At 42.4% G+C, this 21,503-nt stretch overlaps 3 protein-coding genes across 6 annotated transcripts in view; all 3 read right to left on the bottom strand.

Annotated features, from left to right (window-relative positions):
* Positions 1 to 2,766, bottom strand: part of LOC111973158 (receptor-type tyrosine-protein phosphatase N2) — a 275,436-nt gene extending 272,670 nt beyond the window's left edge. Inside the window, exon 1 of one of the 2 annotated variants that reach the window (XR_011480953.1) lies at positions 2,486 to 2,766. Coding sequence is in view for 1 of the 2 variants with exons in the window: in XM_024000412.2 (XP_023856180.1) it covers positions 2,486 to 2,567 (82 nt within the window). In the remaining variant the exon portion in view is untranslated. The remainder of the gene's footprint in view (positions 1 to 2,485) is intronic. The other variant, XM_024000412.2, reaches the window with a different exon arrangement.
* A 509-nt stretch (positions 2,767 to 3,275) lies between these two features.
* On the bottom strand, positions 3,276 to 17,416 carry LOC111973147 (condensin-2 complex subunit G2-like). 2 transcript variants are annotated; one of them, XM_070446714.1, is made up of 27 exons: positions 17,268 to 17,416; positions 17,018 to 17,107; positions 16,213 to 16,395; positions 15,695 to 15,809; positions 15,082 to 15,239; positions 14,078 to 14,212; positions 13,650 to 13,744; positions 13,122 to 13,278; positions 12,674 to 12,766; positions 12,444 to 12,569; positions 11,821 to 11,998; positions 11,416 to 11,570; positions 10,927 to 11,149; positions 10,369 to 10,460; positions 9,456 to 9,629; positions 9,145 to 9,215; positions 8,903 to 9,056; positions 8,342 to 8,515; positions 8,124 to 8,240; positions 7,750 to 7,890; positions 6,411 to 6,510; positions 6,003 to 6,190; positions 5,532 to 5,675; positions 5,303 to 5,406; positions 4,959 to 5,059; positions 4,579 to 4,681; positions 3,276 to 4,283 (listed from the first exon to the last, which is right to left on the bottom strand). In XM_070446714.1, the coding sequence occupies exons 2-27, from the start codon at positions 17,093 to 17,095 to the stop codon at positions 4,226 to 4,228; spliced, it is 3,417 nt and encodes a 1,138-aa protein (XP_070302815.1). In that variant the 5' UTR covers positions 17,096 to 17,107; positions 17,268 to 17,416; the 3' UTR covers positions 3,276 to 4,225. The 2 variants fall into 2 exon arrangements, with proteins under 2 accessions (XP_070302815.1, XP_023856166.1); XM_024000398.2 differs by lacking the exon at positions 17,018 to 17,107 and having other exon boundaries at positions 17,268 to 17,415.
* Positions 17,417 to 18,350: 934 nt separating this feature from the next.
* Positions 18,351 to 21,503, bottom strand: part of LOC111973148 (extended synaptotagmin-2-A-like) — a 36,912-nt gene continuing 33,759 nt past the window's right edge. For both annotated transcript variants that reach the window (XM_024000399.1, XM_024000402.1), the window contains 4 exons: positions 21,132 to 21,263; positions 20,790 to 20,895; positions 20,298 to 20,347; positions 18,351 to 20,075 (listed from right to left, as the gene is read on the bottom strand). In XM_024000399.1, coding sequence (XP_023856167.1) covers positions 20,030 to 20,075; positions 20,298 to 20,347; positions 20,790 to 20,895; positions 21,132 to 21,263 — 334 coding nt within the window. In that variant the 3' untranslated portion in view covers positions 18,351 to 20,029. The remainder of the gene's footprint in view (positions 20,076 to 20,297; positions 20,348 to 20,789; positions 20,896 to 21,131; positions 21,264 to 21,503) is intronic.

Below are 21,503 nucleotides of genomic sequence, written 5' to 3'. Positions count from 1 at the left end.
GGAACGTGACACAACCTCTATCTGTCGCCACTAATACTCTCTATCTGTTTAGTGGTCTATATCTATTGAAGGAAAAAAATAACAAGTAATTGCTAGGCTGATCACCCGCAGCTCTATCATCGAACAGTCTCTCTATACTCTGATCCTGCATCCAGGGTTATTAATTCCCCTCTCGGCCTTTGTTTAGCTCTTCAAGTAAGTGATATTTATAGCTGCTCGGATATTACTTCTCTACCTCCCACTCCTTTTTTTTCAGAGCTTCCCTGTGCTAGTTGGTGTCATAACACACATACAGATGAAACAGTAGACACACTCAGATCCGCAGTAGGCTACACAACACAAGCCCGACAGGGAATGAAATGCGCTCTTTGATAAAACCAATCAGGGAACTTCCCGGCGACACAGTGCAAGGCACACTGGGACTCATTAAAAACAAGAACTGTCTCAACCACCCAGGCAGTCCACAGACACTGATGATGGAGACCACCCCCAGAAATATATATATATATATATATATTTTAAACACAAGTATGAATTTGAACAATGAGTTGGATTCTCTAATGGTTGTGTAGAATTCTCTGATGGAACATGGCTGACTCATTCAGGATTAACTGAGACAGAGCCTGCAGTCCAAATGGCATCCTATACCCTATGTAATGCACTACTATGGGCTCTGGTCAAAAGTGGTGCAAACTACATAGGGAATAGGATGCCATTTGGGATGCTGACAGAGTCAATACTGTCTCCTTTGCAACAAAAAAAACAGTTATCTTGAATGCTGTACCATTCCCCTTCCTGTTCCTATTAATTTCACAACATTTTAGCAACAGTCTTTCTCCATGAGAGCTTAACTGAGGATTGTGTAGGATCCTTACAATAGTGTTAGACTGGCACAGATAGAAACAAGGTGAGAGACCAACAAGTCAGAGGGAATTAGATCGAGAGGCCTACGCAGAAAGGAGTGGGAAGACAGACAGTACAAGATAGACAGAGAGAAGCGTAAAAAAAAATGTTAGCACTTTCCAAACGTACAGATGGCGTCTGACTCAACTTCATGACTGGTCCTGGTTCAGATAGAGGATGATACCTCAGGTCACCAGTCCCACACAGACACTACACACGCTGATGCAGGATCAGTGAGATGACGGCATCCCTGCTTATCAGTCTGACAGAAACACTCACCCCTTGATTAAGGTCTATTCCATCTGGTAATAAACCTACAGTCTCTGCACGGCAAGGCAAACCTCAACAGAAGGGCCCATTTATCCACAATGGCTTCAAAATGTTACACTCTGGCATTTACTGAGTGTTAAACTGGGGCAAGGCAGGGAAAACCAATCAAAATATGAAGGCAGATTTCCCTGCCAAGACTGAAATAAAGCAAGAAAGTGTATGTGCTGTCCTTTTAGAGATGACTACTACGCCATTAAGGAAATATGTCTCTAGAAAAACGAAAAAAACCAAAATGCTTACAAATCACATAGTAGATGTCATGTAGCATGTTTTAAGAATATGTCATCAAACTCATGGGCCACCCAGGCCACACATAGTTCTCACTTTAAAGGGGCAATCTGGGATTGGTACATCTATTTTTGAACTTTTAAATGAACGATATAGACATTGATTATTGAAGAATGTAAATTATAAATGCCTCATGTCATTAGCTTAGTTCAACTTAGTTCAGACACACTACACACAGGTACACATAGATTTTGTATTGTAGATATTGTGGTAGTAGAGTAGTGGCCTGAGGGCACACACTTAAGGTGTTTTGAAAAATGTTACGAAATGTAATATTTTAAATTGTATATAACTGCCTTAATGTTTTACACCATTGTTTGTAAACAATGTAATTGTAAACAACCACGGTATAGCTTCAAAACATGGTTAAAACTATATATTTGTGATCTCATGGATGGTTAATCCTTGGATCCATAAATCTGTATATGAATTAGATAGTGGTTACATTTCTCCAGCCCTCAGCTGCTTAAAAAAACAAGTGCTAGGGTGGCCGTTATATTGTTCGATTCCCAGATTGCCCCCTTTTAAAAACATATTCATCCTGAAAACACAATGTGCTGGGTCTTGTCTAACAGAATAGATAATGACCTAAAGCGTTGTATAATCTCGGCACCCAGAATCAGGATGTCACGAGAGACTACAGGTATTATGGTTAATTATTTTCAGAATTAAATCCGGGACACTCACTCACTAAAATGTACATTTTAGTTAGCAGATGCTCTTATCCAGTTCATGTCCCGAAGACACTGTCCCTGACACCTTGTTATGATTTTCCTTTTTTGAGTAATCTACAGAACATTAGAAAAACATTTTCATGGAAAGTAAGACGTAAACGCTAGCTTTTTCCATAGCCCATATGGTGGTTTAAAAGCCTGTCTTTTGCACTGCAACACCTGGGCAGGTAAGTATGTTTTTTTTTATATACAAATGGCTATATATTGACCGTGAACCACTGTCAACTTACCAAATTTGCTGTCAGCGGAGGTAGTTGGAAGAGACAGGCGAAAAGCCAACACAGCGAAGATGATGGAACACGGCGAATCCATTACTCTACCTAGTCTAATCCATTGCACACCTTTGCTAAAACATAATAGTGTCAGTGTTAAATACAGGATGGTCCAAAATTGATGGATGAGATAATTGCGAGGGAAAGTGAAAATATGAGAAGATTTGAAGAGCAATTTCTCGGTTCCGCCACTTCTCTTCCGCAGTCGCGTCAGGATTCAGCACCGCGGACAGCAACCTTCAGAAGGCGCCCCTCCTAGGTTCTGACGTCAAACACATGGCGAGGGGCCCGCGCCTGGTCTCTGAGCTTGCACCCACAGTGCGCAATAATTAATGGTTAGCCAGTCTCACCACGAAAATAGTAGAAGTTTATGAAATAAAGCTCGAGAGTAGGCAATATAGAGATAAAACAAAAAAAATGCAATACCAATAAGTCCAAGTGGGCATGAGGGACGTCTATCCAGAACGCCAGTTACAGGCACCAGGGTTTAAACACCAGCTGGAAGGAGTGGATAGCTAGGAGTGGAACTACATCGCAAGTGGAACCCTTTCCCATATATAGTGCACTACTATTGACCTGGGCCTGGTTTCCCAAAAGCATCTTAAAGCTAAGTTCATCTTTAGAACCATATGACCTTATGCCATAAGATGCTTTTGGGAAACTGGGCCCCGAGCCCTATAGGCCCTGGTAAAAAAGTAGTGCACTAACAGTAAAGTAAATGAGGACATTTATAGTTGGACTCAGCATCTGAATAAACAAGTTAATATATCTCTTTATTGTAAGGCTGTATAAACAGTAGCAGGATAATTCTAAAATACCATACTATAGCATGGCTAGTCAAGTTTATACAGAGTTCATACATGCAATGAAATGTCTGGAGTGTTTGTGTTGGATAGAACATAACTAAAAGCATACAAACTACATTTCCATCAATAAATTGTTCAAACAAGAAGTGCATATTGTAGCAACCTTAACACAACACCTTGCGACTTCATCAAGCAGTTCGGACCTCTTGGCAAAACGGTTAAGGTGTTGGCTTGACAGTTGATGGGTTCGAGTCCCAGTCGGGGATACGCCTTGAATTCACTACAATATGATATACATACTATATACAGGTAGATAGGCAGAGATGCCCAGCAGAAGGTTACCACCTGTCACACCTCCAGCAGTGCCTGTAAACCAGCTAGAGGGTCATCACCCGGGGACCACCACTCCTCAATGTTCCTCTCCCTATCCCGGTACGTCTCCTGGTGGCAGAGCAGTGGTAGGGATGTCTGCCTGTCATCCCCTGCAGCTGGCCTTTAGTTCTTCATTCTTGTCCTTCCTCCTTAGCCACAGAAACTAACCTTTTCTGCCAGTGGTGGACCCTAACTAAACAAACTATATTTCCTTCAATAAAATTGTGCAAATATGTACTATAAGTTAAACTAAAACATGTGTAAGTGATTTTAGAGAGAATCCACAAAGACATGGTTGAAACTCACATTTCAAATGTATTTTTAGCAGTTACTTAGCAATGTTACACACAGTTCAGTTTATGCAGCATAGAGTATACTGACGCAATACATAAATCCAAAGCGCAAATACAAGTCATGCTGCATACACCATGATTGCATAGAAACAACAGAACAGAAGAATAGCTGACACTGGCAACCAAGAAATAATTAGTAAATGTGTAAATGAGGTTCTCTTGCCGCTTCATGGGCATGGCATCAGAATCTCATTCAAAGTGTTGATAGCGGATTCGTAGATTACCCTGGAAAAAGAGGTACAAAAATAAATAATGTAATGTCATTTTGTGGTTGCTATTATGTCATTTTAAAATATAATTTGCCATCTTACAATTCCCAACTTACGAGCATGTTTCCTTAACGTTGAGGGTAAAATGCTATAACAGCTAGCTAACAACTCAAAAATACTTTATTCTTAAAAACATACAAAAGGTAGCAACAGATTTACACCAATGGAGAGCCATATGGGTCTTGGTCAAAAGTAGTGCACTACAGGATGCCATTTGGGACAGACGTTACAACGTTCATTAATCTAGTCACCTCTGGATGTGTCCTTCGTCCTCAGCCGTGACAGCGTAATGTTTCTGAAGCTGTCTGTCGACGGACACGGCTGAACTCTTCAGATCTGCCTTAAACTTCCCAGCTGGAACAAAGACGGGCACAATCATTACAGGCCAGCTACACTGGATACTGAGCTTCTGGCATTCATTTCAATGAAACCTGGGCATAAGCAACCGGCTCATGCCAGAGAACAGTGGATAATGGCACGCTCTCTGCTCCACACCGGCAAAAGTTACACTCCCAGTTTAACAGCAATTCTTTTTTAGCCACGCCCTGTTAGAAACTATTCATGAATGTGAAATCATTCTTTCTTTTTTTAAACTAGAGAAATTCTCTTTATTGCAACTTATTTTACTCACTCTGTCTGACAACTGCCAGAATGTGAAGAACTGCAGCCAATCCGGTCAGACCATCAATGACCTCTGAGTCGACAGTTGAGATGATCTCTGCCAGAAAGGCTCTGGAAAAGAGAAGAGGCCTCGGATTAGAAACACCAATGAGGAGAAACGTACAGTATATATTCCATGGCTGGAGCTCTTTGTACGACGTCGTGTGGGGTTGACTGTTTGGTGTCTGTTCTTCCTTTTTGTGTGGGAAAAATCTGTAAAAACATTTAACACAAAAAAAGGAAACCGAACTGAGCCGGTCAGTGTGAATAGTAATAGAAAGCAGCAAAACGCTTGGAGTGTAGTTGGTTGTTTACCTTGTGACCAGGGGCGATTTGAGGAGAACGGTCAACAAGATGCTTGAGAGAGGAGGCAAATCCTGGACCGTCTCTGGTGTTGTGACCTCTTGAGGATGTGAAATCTAAGATGGAACAGTTTTAAGTTCAGAGCAGATGAAATATAGTACATGTTCTTTATTCGCAACCGATCAACATTTGGAATCACATTTTCTATCTAGGAAAATAGTGTATCAGCCATCTTTGTTGCCTTTTGCAGGGAGTGTTGGGTCGCTGCGAGGGTGGCAGCACAGACGGTGGAAAACACCCCGTTTAGAGGGTTGGACTCGATGCCCGACCATGCCTGAACCACCTGGAGGAAGTCTCCTAGAGCGGTAACAGCCAAGTGCCACAGCTACAATAGCCAGGGGAGAGAAACAACTGTAAGTCATCTATTCACATTTGCAAGCTGAACATGGACATATCTATCTATAGCGTATCAGAGTAGGGGGTACACTGGGGAGAGCAACATTTAGTTGGTGGTACAGTAACTGAAAAACTTCCTCTGAGAAGCTTGATACATATGGCCCCAGAGTGGCTTCTATTGTTGGGCCAAATAGGTATTATTTAGACAGCCATTTAAAGTGTGACTGAAGAGACTACCTCTAAAATGATCTACGTGTGTGCTTTTGATTAACACTCAAACCATAAAGGCATTTGGGACGCACGCCATCCTCCTCACCTCCTGGCCCTCCTCGGGGTCCTTCCTCAGGCGGCGAGCCATAACCTCCAGGATCTTCTGGAAGACGTTGGTGACCACGGTGAGGATGATGGAGGACTGGTTGTCCTGGGCCTGGTTCTCGGGGACGTAGTTCTCCGCCACCTCCGTCAGCACAGAGAGCAGCAGAGGAACACACAGGTAGCCCTTCTCTGAGAACACAATAAAACACACACACACACACACGTCAAATTTCCTCACAGACACATTGAAATGAGTGGCCTAGTCCAGTCAACAACTATTCTAGAGAATCTACGGTTCTAAATGTGCCTTATAGAAATGTTGATTTACAGATGGTCGAAAATGGCATGTTTCTTCATTTAGATTCTGTAGGTCTCTATAATAGTATATGTTCAGTATAGATATACTCACCAGAGAGGAGCACGATGGAGCACAGGTGAAGGACCTGCCCTTTGAACTCCTCGTCCCCAAGGCCCACCCGGATCACATCTCTGCTCACCGTCAGTAAACACTGCCAAACATCACCGCAACGTTAGAGCAACCATGTCACTCCACAAAGAGGGACAGAAAAATGACTGATGTTTTTTTATTTTTTATTTTATTGTTTCAGCATAGTAATTCAGAATTTATAAAATGCAACTCTTTTTAAGAACCTGGAATAATACCGAAAGACCAACTAAACAAACTATATTATGGGACAATAAAAAAAATATGAATAAAAAATTACATTTGTGTAATTTGTCCTGAAAACGACGCATTGAATAAGCCACCATACCATAGTATCTTAATCTCAAGTGTTGGTGCTGGAGCTCTAGAGAGTTAGTGGAAGCAACAGAAGTGGGTATTAAGATAAATGAGGGGTTTATTTTCAATATCTGATCACAGCAGCAGCCTCTGGGTGAGACACTTGAGAGAGTAATGGAAGAAAGAACTATAGAAGCCCATTTCAAAAGAATAAATGAGTCCATCTTGCTCTCTGGGAGTGGGAGGCGTACAACGGAGAGCTGATACGTGAGAGTGTGGACCGGAGCTGAATAACAATCTATAAAACAGACTAAGGCGGCGTCCCAAATGGCACCTTATTCCCTATGTAGTGCACTACTTTTGACCAAGGCCTATAGGGTCAAAAGTAGTGCACGGAATAGGGTGCAATTTAGGATGAACCCTCCGTCTGTTCATAGACTGACAGCATAGGAAAGATCCAGGACAAGAATTGATCTACTGACCATAATACCATAAAGCTGCTCGTAAATTACCAGGACCTAATGTCCTGGCTAATACTGTAACAGTGTAATACACAACTATATTCTACAGCTATTCTTTTATGTCTGATATTTGATAAAAGTCTAATGCTATTTTACTCATGTGTTAAGGTTTCCAGAAAACCAATTTGTGACAACTGCTGATGTAAAAAGGGGTTAACTAAATACATTTGATTTGATTTGATTTATGTTCCCTCTGTCTACAGGTAAAGCACGGGTGTCGAACCCAATTCCTGGAGGGCCGAGTATCTCCTGTAATTGATTAGTTATGAGTTCCCCTCACCTGGCTGTCTAGGTCTTAGTTGGACACAAATTGAAAGAAAACACAACCGGCAGACATACAGCCCTCCAGGAATTGAGTTAGACACCTCTGAGGTACCGCGGAGTAGTGAACACAGAACTAACGCTTAGGTCGTCTGTACAAAACGATAGTGTAAACCCTGTCCTGTGATTGATACCTGCTACCCTATCCAGAGGGTCACACTTACCTCTACTACCTGCCTGGCAAGGTCCCGCTGCTGCTCAGTGACCCCTCCCTCACTGGGGCCGACCAGGAAGGGCAGCACCCTCTCTGCCACCCACGCTGCCATGTTCTCCACAGGGACAAGGAAATCCCTCCCCTCCGAGAACTGGGAAAGCAAGTAACGATGGTTATAGCAAGCCCCGGTGGTTATAGCCAAAACACTGCACAGACCAGTAGTTATATCCCAAATAGTGTCTACTAGATCTGGGACGATAAACCAAGTACCTACAGTACACTGCTCAAACCGACACTTATCGAGGACATTTAGCTGATATTGTTAGTAGCAATACTGTACACAGATTGGTTACAAAGCGGAGGCATGTAGGCAATGGGACTCACTTTGTGCTGTACATGGGCACTGAGACGTGCGTGAAGGGCAAATGCTCTTAGTGCCGTTTCTGCTCTGGGTACATCGGCCTGGGCCTCAGAAGAGCTCATATGGGATAACAGCACTGACTGAGAAGGAAAACATGACACAGGATACCACCTCTGTTCATAGCCTCTCACCGCACATATAACCAATCTATACAACTCTGTAATTATATTATCTACTCTACCTTCCAGGCCCCGAGGGCTTTGTGCAGCTGTTTGAGCTGGCCCTGCCTGAAGGGCAGGATGCAGTCCCGCGTGGAGGTACGGCTGACCAGGTACTCCAGGTAATCTAGCCCCAGGTCTGGCTTGGCCTTCACCGTCTCCTGGATGCGCACTTTCCGACTGGTGTTCCCTTTGCCCTGTGGAGGAGAAGGGGGAGCAGAGAGGTGGGGTAATGTCCAACGATGTCATGATTACATCTCAGTACACTACTATAAAGAGCATTAAGGCAAAGTTTTTGAAGACAAAACTCTTTGTTTACTCAGAATAAAGTAAAGTTAGTAAGATTTATTACTATGCAGATGCATCCCTCCTTTCTGCATTACACTGCCTAATAAAATACCAAGGAGCCGCCGAGGGTCTCACTGAGGCATCCCTATTCATCTGTGCCTGCATCTCAAATGGCACCCTTTCCCTATATAGTGCACTACTTTAGAACAGTGAACCTATGGACCCTGGTCAAAAGTAGGTCAATATATAGAGAATAGGGTGCCATTTGTGACACAACCTCTGTGCGTGTTGCGTACAGCGGGGGTGGGTAAGGCATCAGTGAGCCAGTCTGTGATGAGCTCCAGGACGTGTGCAGCCTGGCCCCAGCTACACAGGCACTCGATGATCTGACTGTACTGGGACACCTTGGCCCCCGCCTCCAGCCTCTTCAGCCTGGACAGCACCCCACAGCTGGAACACAGGGACCAGAGAGACAGGGTTAACACAGAGAGTCTGAAGAGGCCAAAAAGGACGACAAGTTAGCAGGACCCCCACAGACCTGAAAGTGGGGACAGAAGCTGGGGGCAGTAGGGAGGCCAGTTGGATGAGGGGAACTGTGCAACGCTCCTCCTGAAAGAGAGAGAAACAAGGTGAGGACATCTTAAATGATGGGGAAGATATCTGGGGTGCGTACCAATAATCTTACCTTCTTCCTTTAAGTGCGAACTCGTTCACTACTCCCCACACATTTAAAAGCATTAGACTGGTGTAGGCATGGGCTAGAGGGCATTTCCATAAACCAGTCATTTCCTTTCAAATCTATGAAGGGAAGTGAACAAGTGTTCACTTAGGAGAGAGTCCACCTCACACCTGGAAGACATTGAAGTACTTGGGCACAACGGAGCCAAACTTGGCAGTGGTGTACTGGAGGGCGTCCTTGTTGAGCTCCAGGGCTTTCCGGATGCTCCTCCACAAGATCACCACCACCTCCAGCAGACTGGCCATGGCCGCCGTGTCCTTGACCGACAGGACATGCTCCAGAACCTGCAAGGAACTTTGTTTTAAAATCTGGGATTTAAAATAAAACAAAGCGGTCACCGTGCAACTTGTTGTGGTAAACAGCTGAGCGATGGGGCTGGAGAAATATAGAGTCCAGTAGGTACTTGCACTCAAACCACAAATAGGAAAACACCAAGGAGGCAAAATATGCTTAAATGAATACCATGCTCAAAATATATTTTTTTCACTTCCCTTTTGAGCACGGCATTCAATGAAGTATATTTTAGCACATCAGCCTCCTTGTTTTTTTTCTCTCTTTTTCATGGTTCGAGAACTACTGAACTCTAAGGAAATGTTCTCTCGCACCGGCCACTATTCATTCTAGCCTGAGCGCAAACCCTCATACTAGCTTTCTATGCTGGAGACGTGTAAACACTTAAATTCATAGACAAAGTTACGGATGTAAGGACTGACCATCCAGTACACCAGAGAGACCGATCAAAATGATCGTTTTTACCATGTCTTGAAGCTGGAAAGTGTTTGTTTAGAACTACATTTACAAACAATTGAGTAAAAAAAGATTATACGTTGGGTTATATAATGGGGTGCGACAGGAACTGAGAGGAGGCATTTAGCTGAAGGGGTGGGATGTACATGTACCAATTCTATATTACAATTTGAATGATGGAAAAATCTTGATTATCGTACATGCATTCCATTGACAAACGACAATTTCCTTAGTCTTGTAAGTGAGCTGACATTCAGTGCTACAAATCAGTCTTACACTTGTGTTCTCCTTGTTTGAGTTTGTCTCATTCAGGTCTTCAGTCTGGATGCAGGCATTCAAACACCGGCGGATTGTCAGCATCAGCTTGACTGGGACACAAGCGGGTACAGTAAAACAGACTTTAATTCAGGGTTTTCTAACAACTTCAAATGACTCTCATAACATCTGCTAGCTAGATACGTAGTTTGAATATGATCTAGGGGGAATAAAGACCTTAGACAGGTCAGTACTGTCAACTGTCAACAGATTAACGAGTGATTTAAATGGATAGTTCGAGAGTTTGGCAATGAAGCCCTTTTTCCCCACTACTTACCCAGAATCGGATGAACTCATGGATACCATTTGTATATCTATGCTTGCAGTTTGAAGGAAGTTGAAGGTCGTTTCTGGAGCGATTGCTAACTAGCGTTAGCGCAATGACCGGAAAATGTCAAACTATCCCTTTAAATCCCACATATGCTGACAGGAGCTACATACTGTAGCTGAAGGCCAAACTGATCTATATTAGTGAGGGCTGTGTAGGAGCTACTGTATACAACTGCAGGCTAAACTCACCTATGTTAGTGGGGGCTGTGTAGATGTGTGCATACTGGTAGAAAGTCCTAGCTGCCTTGGGGTTCATCTTAATCAGAGTGACGCAGCGCTCGCACCACACCTCCACTGATTGGTTGACGGGGAAGAAGGAATTGAAGAGGAGGTCGACGATGCGCTTGGAGACAGGCTGCGAGTCGACGGCCAGACGGGCCAGCAGGTGATCCATGGAGGACACCTTCCAGAACTGGAGAGGAGAGAGAGGAGGGGTACGGCAGGGTGAGCATCACAAATAATGTCTGACAGTACTACTGAGATAAGCGGGGAATCAAAAAGCTTTCTCCCAACACAAACAGAAATAACTACAGTGTATTTCCTGACAAAATGACAATGAGAAATATACATTTAGTATAATGTATAGTAGTACTTTGAATATCTTCATTGTTGTCTTTTTGTTTGGTAATACGTTGTGGTTTTGCACAAAACAGAAATACACGCAAGCGGTGTTTTTACCTTGGCGGCTCGCACTGCTTTGATCTTGAGCAGCATGTTGAGGAAGGCCACGCGTACTTTCTCCGAGGTGTCATGGAGGCTGTTCTTCAGAGCTGGCAGCAGCTGCTCCAGCAACGGGTGACTGTGGCCATTGTCCAGCACGATGGTCAAACACTGGAGAGATTTAATTGTAATCCATAATAACAACACATAACCGCAGTGATGACTAGAGGGGGGTCAGAGTTCATATAGGTCTGCATCCCAAATGGTGCACTATTCCCTATACAGGGCACTGCTTTTGACCAGAGCCGTAAGGACCTGTCAAATTAGTGCACTATATAGGGAATAGGGTGCCATTTGGGACGTAGCCATAATGCTCTAATATATGTCGTGTTTTATTGTATTCAATACTGTGGTAACTCKCCTTGAAGACGGAGCAGCGGACATCGGGGGAGGTGGTATCATTGGCCAGCTCTACCACAAGCTTCTTGAGGAAGTCGGTGATGACAGTGGGGGGGATGACCTCCCAGCACTTGGCCAGGATCTTACAGACCCCGAGGGTGGCTGTGGAGCGCACCAGAGGCTGAGGGTCCTCTAGCAGGCGCTGACATGTTACAAACACACACCGACACACAGGAACAAACAGGTGAGAGCTTTAGAATATTAAGCAGACATCACTTATTAAACAGGAATACACTGTACACAGTGCTGATAAAATAGACTCACTACACTTGAACTATTTAACCCTTTAAATCGACACAGAAACATTCTATTTGTCCATAATTCCAAATTGTCGTATTTACATTTTAGTCATTTAGCAGACGCTCTTATCCAGACTGACTTCAGGGTTAAGTGCCTTGCTCAAAGGCACAGACAGATTTTTCATCTTAGTTGGCTTGGGGATTCGTACCAGCAATCTTTCGGTTACTGGCCCAACGCTCTTAACTGCTAGGCTATCTGCCACATATTAGCTCAACTTATGGCATTTCAGGGATTCACAAACATAAAACGACCACTTGGAAATTCAACGTCATAATACATTGACTTACGCCCAGCGTGTCCAGTTGTTTCTGGATGGTCTCGTCCATCTTCTCACTGTTCTGGCTAGGATTGTGGATAGGGAAGGCCTCGGTGAAGAGCAGAGTGGCATTGGCCCGGACCTCAGAGTTGGCAGCCTACAATGATAGAGAGAAGACTCCTTCATTAGTCCAACAACAACAACAAAAAACACTATCCAGAAATAAAGAGAGTACGTGTATCAAGGAAAATTGGACTGTACGCTTAGCGCTCTCCAGAGAATGGGCTTGTAGAGTCTGTAAAGCATCTCATCCAACCCATGGCGGCCCTTCCGTTTGTGAAAGTAGCTCAGTATCTACACAGATGAGAGTTAAGTCACACACATGAAATAAACGTCAACCATTGCAGTGAATATGTAGACTTTGTGGTAAAGTAAGCCAGCTGGAGGTTTGCTGATATGATGCTAAAGCCTTAGTCTTGTTATGAAAAAATAGAAATACAGGAAATGTGTGCTGTTGAAGTACCGTAGTACTTGTTTTTATTTTTTAATACATATATTTTTAATCAGTAGTTACATATCTCAATATTATATTGATATTTGACTCAAAGTATCGATTTGTAAAAAATAAAAATAAAAAAAAATATTATTTCTGAAGCAGAGTGAGAAATATGTTTGAAACATACCAAGTCAAAATGTTCACGGCACCCACCTGTCTGACTTTGGCATGGACGGGCGAGGTCCTGTGCAGGAGCACAGCGTGCTGCATGAAGTCCTGGATGCACGTGCTCTCTATCTGCTCCAGACAGACCCCAGAAGCCTTCTTCCAGGCCCGGCAGTAGATCTCAGCTATGTGGTCAGTGTGGGGCCTAGGGGAAAAAATCTACGGAGTTCAACCAAGCAGTCAAAAAAACAGGTATATCATCATGAATTGAATAGGAGAAAGCCATTGCCTCCTGACAGCTACTTTTGAATAAGTAAACCTTGACCGAGCCAGAACGACCCATCTCCTGTTTCTGTAGCGGGAGGCAGCTTGATGTGCAAGTACACCTCCTGGACAGTACACTAAGTCTGTCATGGGGCCTTAACCTAAATGCTGAGTGCCAAGCTGAAAGGCATCGGGTCCCATTTTTGTTGAGTCTTTGGCATGACTCGACCGGGGATCGAACCGCCAACCTCCCCGGCATTATAACAGGGACACTTAGTACCTTAATAGGAAACTACAAATGCAAACACTTACTTTGCAAAGTAAGGTAGCTGGTTTTTGATGGTTCCATGGATCATCTGGATGAAGTTGACATTCCAGCTAAAGAGGAAGACCATCAGACGCTTTCCCTGCCAGCGAAAGTCATGTTATTGGAACGACAATGTGAGCATGATCGCATAGCATAAGATCTCACACACACACACACACACCAGACCCGGGTTTCAAATACATGAAAAAAATATATAAAAACATTCAGCTTTCTTTTGTCTGGAGTTCCAGGTGGTCAGGGTTTGCAGTTTTGGGACTTTTCTTTTGGTTTATTAAGCTAGGAAAGCTCAAACGGGCAGAGAAAATATTTGAAATTCAATCCATTTTTAAGTATTTAAAAAAAAACAGTTCTGACACACACACACACACACACACACACACACACACACATACCAATAAAAAGACATCCTTACATCTTCGTTTTTAATGTGATTGACACTGAGGAAGCACTGTAGCAGCAGATCGATCAGCTCCTTGCTGCACTGCGACGCAAAGTCCACAGTGAACAGCACCTCATGGAAACCCCAAAGCCTTTGGATCTCAGCCGCCTGAGAACGTGCACACAACGCATCGACAACATTCAGCAAACCACATACAAAACGGGTCAATGCAGACGCCAAAAGACAAAGGTGCCAAGATGAGACAAAAAGTTAGTACACAGATATTCTTCCCCCAGATAACCAGAGACACATACTGGAGAACAGCCTAAAATGCAGATACTGCCTGCAGGGAATCCATCTCACTAGGTCAGAAACGAGAGGATCACAAATCATAATCGTKTATCACTCCAATGCAAACAGCCACCTCTCTGATACACTAGTGTAGAAGAAGACTTCAGTTTTGACAGAGATAAAATGAAGATGATCCCTGAATGAGAGTACCGGGTGATTAGAGAGCACTCGTCTGTTGTCAAGAATAGATCACCTTTGATAACTAACAATCACCAAAATAAAAGCTAGACAGTCAGAGAGAAACAAATTCCCAAAATGATGCATTCAGGAGTATTTTGGTCATGGCATGCGGCCCCAATTGATTTTGTTATAATGTTTCAGTCACTTAGATAGCATAACCCATGGCAAAATGTGTAGAACTGCAGGAAATGAGCCTCATAACTGCAAAAAAAATGTATCTCCACCACATGGCAAAATGTGTAGAATTACAGGAAATTAGCTTTGAAACTATTTTGTCATTACAGGCCCAACAGGAGGGCCTCTAAAATTTCCAGTCAGAGACCACATCATTGGGCACATCCATAGCCACATCACACACACCAGAAATAAACCTGGTAGCCTATCATTTTGTATTTCCCACCAAAATAACTGAAAGCAAGTCCAGAAAGCTCGCTAGAGAAAAAGGAAGACCGACAGAGAGCAAAACAGAAAAACAACAGGCCATGTTGGTGCTAAAGGGTACGTACTGGTTTCTTCAGGATGAGGGTCTTCTCCAGGCTTCCAAGGAAGGCTGTGCGGCCCAGCGCTTCTTTACCAAGGAGGCCTTTCTTCCACCAGGCCTCGCACAGACCGTGGATAGCCTGCCGCAGAGGCATCTCAGAGGCAGGAAGGTAAGGCAGGACACCTGGGGTTGTTGGACAGAGACAGACTGAAGGGTTGGAGTACTTAAAATAATCTGGCTGACACCTAACTCAAAGTCCTCCTGACTTCAGTCTGGAAAGGCTCTTTTGATGTTGTCAGCATGGTGTCGATAACTGCTTTTTTACTGATTGGTTCTCCTCTGTGTCTTTCTCACTCAAACACACACATGGATAGCCACAGCCCCTGTGCGCCGCCAAAGCTCAGCCAGAAATAAGTACAACTCTGCACAAACACTGCATCTACAAAGGCCTCCTGTCCAGACCAGTGTGTCAGCTCTCCCTCATTGACCATGTGAGTRGTGTTAACCAGGCTCCGTAAAACATGTATTTTGAAACGCTTTGAGATTCTTTCTATACTAAAAAAGCACTATAGAAATTAAATGTATTCTTTTTACTATAAAACAAGGATAGAGTTAATACTAAAAAATTRAAAACTCACCATTTAATATGTTGCCACACTCTAAGAGAGAATTGTAGGCGTCGCCATCCTCAATGACATCCACAGAAGCTTTGACCACTAGAGTCACTCCCTCAAGGACAGACATGGTGTGTGTCTAAATAACGAAATAGATGACCACCTCTCAATCAAGGAAGAGTAGACAACTGAACACTGACATCACATGTAGGAGATGAAGTCAGAGCAAGAATAAAACAACTGCGGTCATGCCCAGTGTGGYAAAATATATAGAGAGAGAGAGTGGTCAGGATGTGGAATTGTTATGATACTACGATTCTCCATGGCAGAAAAACAAGGCAGACTAAACTCTTTGGTCGAACCTTCTTTATGTCAAATAGTGTGCACTATAGCTTGGGAAAACAAACATTTGACTCTGGGTGACAACATAATGCATTTTCTTTTCCAACATTAGGACTGTATCCCTTAAATTTAATCTGCTTCATGTTTTATGTCCTTGCCADGATACTAGTATTGTGACAACTCTACTCACTAGTACTCACCCGGTCTGGGGACACCACCTCCATTTCATTGTCCTCCTCTAAGCCAGCATCCCAGTGCTCTGGTGCGAAGGCTGCCAGCTGGTCACAAAGTAGTGTGACTAGTCGGGCCCACAGTGCCTCTCTCTGGCCCTTTGGCAGCTCCTGCAGGACCTCATCTAGGTCAAAGGGCTCAGCCGTGTCCTTCTGTGGTAACATTACAGCCAACCGGGTCAGAGGCAAGGCTCTCAAATAGATAGACGAGCATAAGGAATCAGTATGGTAGACAATACTCATTTTGAGATTCATGATATTGGTCCTATAAGACAGGGGTTCCCAAACTTTTTCACTGAAGCCCCCCATTGGGGAACATCCCAGGTCCCCCTTGTACACACGCCACATCTATGTGCACAAGCACTGTTTCTGACAAACGGTTGCCCTCTTGTTGTCGGAGAAGTTTAAAGATTATTTCCTGCAATTCTGTACATTTTGCCATGGCTAATGTGTGTGTATTCATGTGATATTTGAGTGATTCAAACATTACAACAAAATATATGGGCTAAAATACGTTTGCATTTCAGAAAAGTTATAAATTGTTCTCTAAGGTATGCAATGACTGACATGACAAAAGGAAAACAGATGATGTACTGGATACCCAATTTCGAAATTGCACCTTGTGCATTCTACTATTACCACTTTTAATAGTAAGTTGAAAGCCTGACTGTTTATTTATTATTATTTTTGTTTGGGGGGGGGGGCCCAGCTTAGGAACCACTCCTATTCATATTTGAAGTTTTGCAAAAACAACATTGTAGCTAATGTTACTCACATGGAGTTTAGTGAAATTGAGAAATTCCCCCACATTGTCTTTGCAGATGGAGTCTAAAAATGCCTCTCGCTTAGACATGTTTAGCCAGCACTGTGAAATAAGAAGTAAAATATCTCGTTAAATCTGAATAACAATAATGTTAGCTAACAAACKGAACTTGCTTCGTGTTTCCGTTTTATGGACAAAAAATAAAAACTAGAGTTCATCAGCATATCATATACCACTAGCTAAGTTAATGTTAAATACATACCAATGTCGTATGCCGTTCTTATAAATCATCAACTATTTTCTTATTATAACTTAGCAAACGCAGCTTCCCCGCGCAAATTTTGATTTGACAACGTCCAGAGCCACGTGACACACTGTTGTGACGTCTCCAGAGACGGAAAAGGAAGCGAGACAGCCCACTCTCTCATTTTAAATAGAAGCCAATGATCTAAGAAGACCAGAGACCCAGTTACTATCGCATTGGTGTTTATGGGAGAGCCACCCCCTTAAATAACCCGGAACAGATAGTTTTTTATTTGTTTTGCAATGGTAAACTGTTTGAGTTTGAGTGAACTATCTTCATTCATCCACCATCTTATATACCTTTGTGCCCAACATCACGATACATCCCAAGCAGACCAGGGTTTGGAAAGTCAATGAGAGAAGTGAACAATTCTTCCTGAGTTTACGTTTTAGTCATTTAGCAGACTCTCTTATCCAGAGCGATTTACATAAGCAATTAGGGTTAAGTTCCTTGCTCAAGGGCACATCGACAGATTTTTCAACTATTTGGCTCGGGGATTACTTACGGTTACCTGCTACTTGCCGCCCATTAACTATATTGCTTGTGGTTACCCGCAACAGCTCAGGGAACCTGGGCACCTGGAGCAGGGTAATAATAACGTCAACACTTGCTATAGTGGGCCCTAACAGGCAGAGCCCAGCCGTTGTGTCTGAAGGGCTGGGTAGGTCTGAAGCCATAGTGAGGAGGACGTTGTTAGTTTTTCGATGTATGAAGGTACAACCTAGATTTGAGCCAATGTCGTAAGTAGCTGAACATGTTATTACTCCAAACTCCTGAATGTGACAAACAGACACGTTTTAATTTTCGTCAAAAGTAACTATATCGAAGCAGTGCCTTTGAGTGGACGGCAAGCGCAGTTCGGTGAGGTGTTTCTGCGCATGAGCTTAGCTTGCTAGGCATTTTCATACTAAACCATCTTTGACTGTATAGCCTACTTTATTTAAGCAGCATTTTTGTGTGTAGAGCAAGGCTACTTATGTTATTGATTTTTGGAGTAATAACTAATTTACCAAGGCCAAACTCAATCGCACCAAAACAGGCTGAAATGTCAGGCAATTTATTTAAACAGCTCTTACACTAAAAGGGCATGATCATCATTTTGACAAGTTCACAGTTTTAATTCAACCTTATATAGAAAATAAAGTTTGCTCTGGGCCGGGCCTTTAAAGTAATCTGTAAACACACACATTGTGTTAGTGTTATTTTTACATGCTAAAGTAACACAATAGTAAATAATAAATTAAAAGAACATCTCAACTAAAGTTGCATCTGAGAAACCACTAGATGGAGCTTATGTACAGCAAAACAAGGACCTAGTAGATACATACAGTAAGCTCTCAGACATAGAAACAACAGTCTCACAAAGGCTTACAATGAATTTAGGACCAGGCAAATTTTCACAGGGAAGTCAAGTCATTACACACAACAAAAACACTTTAAATTAAACTTTTTTTTTTTTAATTAAAGAGAAACAACTCTTTATTATTCAAAACAAACCATGAATATACTTATTCCAAATGTGAGAACTTGATTCCTAAAAGGTTTCATGTACATTTGTACAGCAAGTGTGAAGGTGTTTAATGTTAAGGCACAGGAAAGATAACTGACAGAGTATTTAAGATGTTTGTAATGCATAATATGAACGTGTTTCAAGATAAAACAGCATTGCATGGCTTATACGTGTAGGAGTAGCCTATGGCACATTCTGTCATCAATCAACAAAATAAAAACAAAACTTCACACAATGTTGCAATTTTTTTTGTTGCATAATGTGTCTGGTGTAAGAGACCATTCATATATGGTCCTCTATTCATTTACAAATGATTTATTACGATAACCAAACTCACTCTTATCTGTTTAGATATACTATTCCTGTACACCAGAGCAGAACATATCCCGCCCTGACATACCCCCTTCATTTGAACATAATTCTATATTGCACTGGATCCTTCAGAATATACAGTATAGAATATACTGAACAATCATTTGATATTTTTTTGATGTGAATCCACTGGTAGGACTTTTGATCACTGTAGGAGTAATTGATTACCGTTAGCATAAAGAAAATAGGCGGAAGTAAACAATGACCAAATAACACTACTTGACAAAAATATATAAAACACATTAACTGGTCATCCTTGTTTACAGCTTGTAAACTACCATAGCAGCAATATCTGTCGTTTTGATGAGAATTACGGTCACATCAATAGATATGGAGTCCATTCAATGTCAAAGAAAACAAATAGGATTCCAACATAATTTCCTTCAATAGTAAGAAATAACAATGAAAACTAATTAGTCCATATAAACACTGAACAAGTTAGAAAACAAGGCAGTAAATGTGCTTTTTGACACATTAACCAAAATCTTCTGATCATAGTTTTTTGCTTTTAACAGGACAATTTTGTGAAACTTTGACGTCTTTCAATAGTGCAGGAACAGCATGTTACAGCAAGCTTCAAGTTGTATCTCTACATGCGTCAACATGATAAACACACAAATTAAAGGGGAAAAAAGTAAGAAAATTTAAATTATGTCCCCTTTGATAAGTGATAACACTAAATGAAAGCAGAGTGATGTGTGTTTCTATGAATGTCAATTGGCAATAAAATTTGATTTTTGTCATGCCTATAAAGCTTTTTTGAATTGAATGTCACTAGAGTTGAAACAGCAGGATGTGTGTTTATGATTATGGAGGTGAGGTCTTCCTATGTCCCTCTCTATGCCTGGACCGTTTTGCGGCTGCCATCTTCAGTGAGGTCATACCTACAAGACACCAGTGGGGCAACAAATGGCAATGGCTTAAAACTAAAATATGACTAACAAATATAATACATACACAGGATTTCTATAGCAATTTGCTCACACACAAAGATGCAACCATAGAATGAACAACCTAGTTTATTGAACCAAATTAAATGTGTATCAAATGTTAACACAAATACAGCACAGAGCTGACAACACAAATTGGGTAAAGGAGCATCTTACCATTGCGTACAGCCCTTGGATATATCCTCACCACTCAAATCCACCATCACCTATAATAAGTAAAGTAGCATTGGTAGTCAACAACAATCAGATAACATTCCTCACGCTCCTTTATTTGGGTAGCGAAAGGTTGCTGTATTGAATCCCTGAGCTGACAAGGTAAAAATACGTTGTTCTGCTCCTGAGCAAGGCAGTTAACCCACTGTTCCCCGGACGCCGAAGACGTGGATGTCGATTAAGGCAGCCGTCCGCACCTCTCTGATTCAGAGGGGTTGGGTAAATGCGGAAGACACATTTCAGTTGAATGCATTCAGTTGTACAACTGACTAGGTATCCACCTTCCCTTTCTTTTTTCAAGTGCAAATGCCACCGTAATCCCACTAAAGAGTACCACTTTTGACCAGGGTTCATAGGGGTCTGGTCAAAAGTAGTGCACTTCATAGAATGTGTCCCAAATGGCACCCTATTCCCTATCTTGTGAGGATACACTACCTTCCCGAGGAGTCCTCTGTGTTTGGACAGTATACTTCCTCCATTCTTCACAGCGATGTCCAGAGTTCTCCTGTGCAGCTCCACCATGGACACACTAAACTCAAACCTGCAGACGAACAAAACACACTGTAGGATTCTCCTTTATTTCTGAGTGAGGATTTCCTACTGCAGTGATACTGGGTAATGAATGAATCCAATGGATGACGTTGTGAATTATTTTGATGGTTGTGAAAAGGTTGCATAATGTAGGTGGCCATAGAGAACCAATGTACTACTATTACTTATAAGTTCTATATGTCATTCTATGGTTGTGGCCTACAGTGACAGTCAGTCAGAACTCACGTTTGATCATACACAGGGTTCAGGGTTTTCTTTATGGTGCTGGTCTTCCTACGGCCTGTCCGGCTCTTGTCAGGGAGCAGATAAATCCGAATGAAAGGATCTGATCCATCCTTAGCGAACGCAATGAGGTTTCTGAGGGCAAAATGTACATGGGGTCCGTCAGGCACATTGAAATCTGAACAGAGTAAATCCTGAACTTGTGGTAATTAAGATGAACACGGACGGGCGGTTTCCTGGACACACATTAAGCTTAGTCTTGGACTAAGAAGGCTCTTTCGATGGAGAATCTCCAATGAGCATGTTTTTTAGTCCAGGACTAAGCTTAATCTGTGTTCAGGAAACTGGCCTATACTGTATGTGGCTGGTCTAGTS

Source organism: Salvelinus sp. IW2-2015, linkage group LG14 (assembly GCF_002910315.2).
Source record: "Salvelinus sp. IW2-2015 linkage group LG14, ASM291031v2, whole genome shotgun sequence".
In the NCBI taxonomy this organism is placed as follows: Eukaryota; Metazoa; Chordata; class Actinopteri; order Salmoniformes; family Salmonidae; genus Salvelinus; species Salvelinus sp. IW2-2015.
The sequence above is the reverse complement of the archived record's forward strand: the minus strand, read 5'-3'. Positions and strand labels throughout refer to the sequence as shown.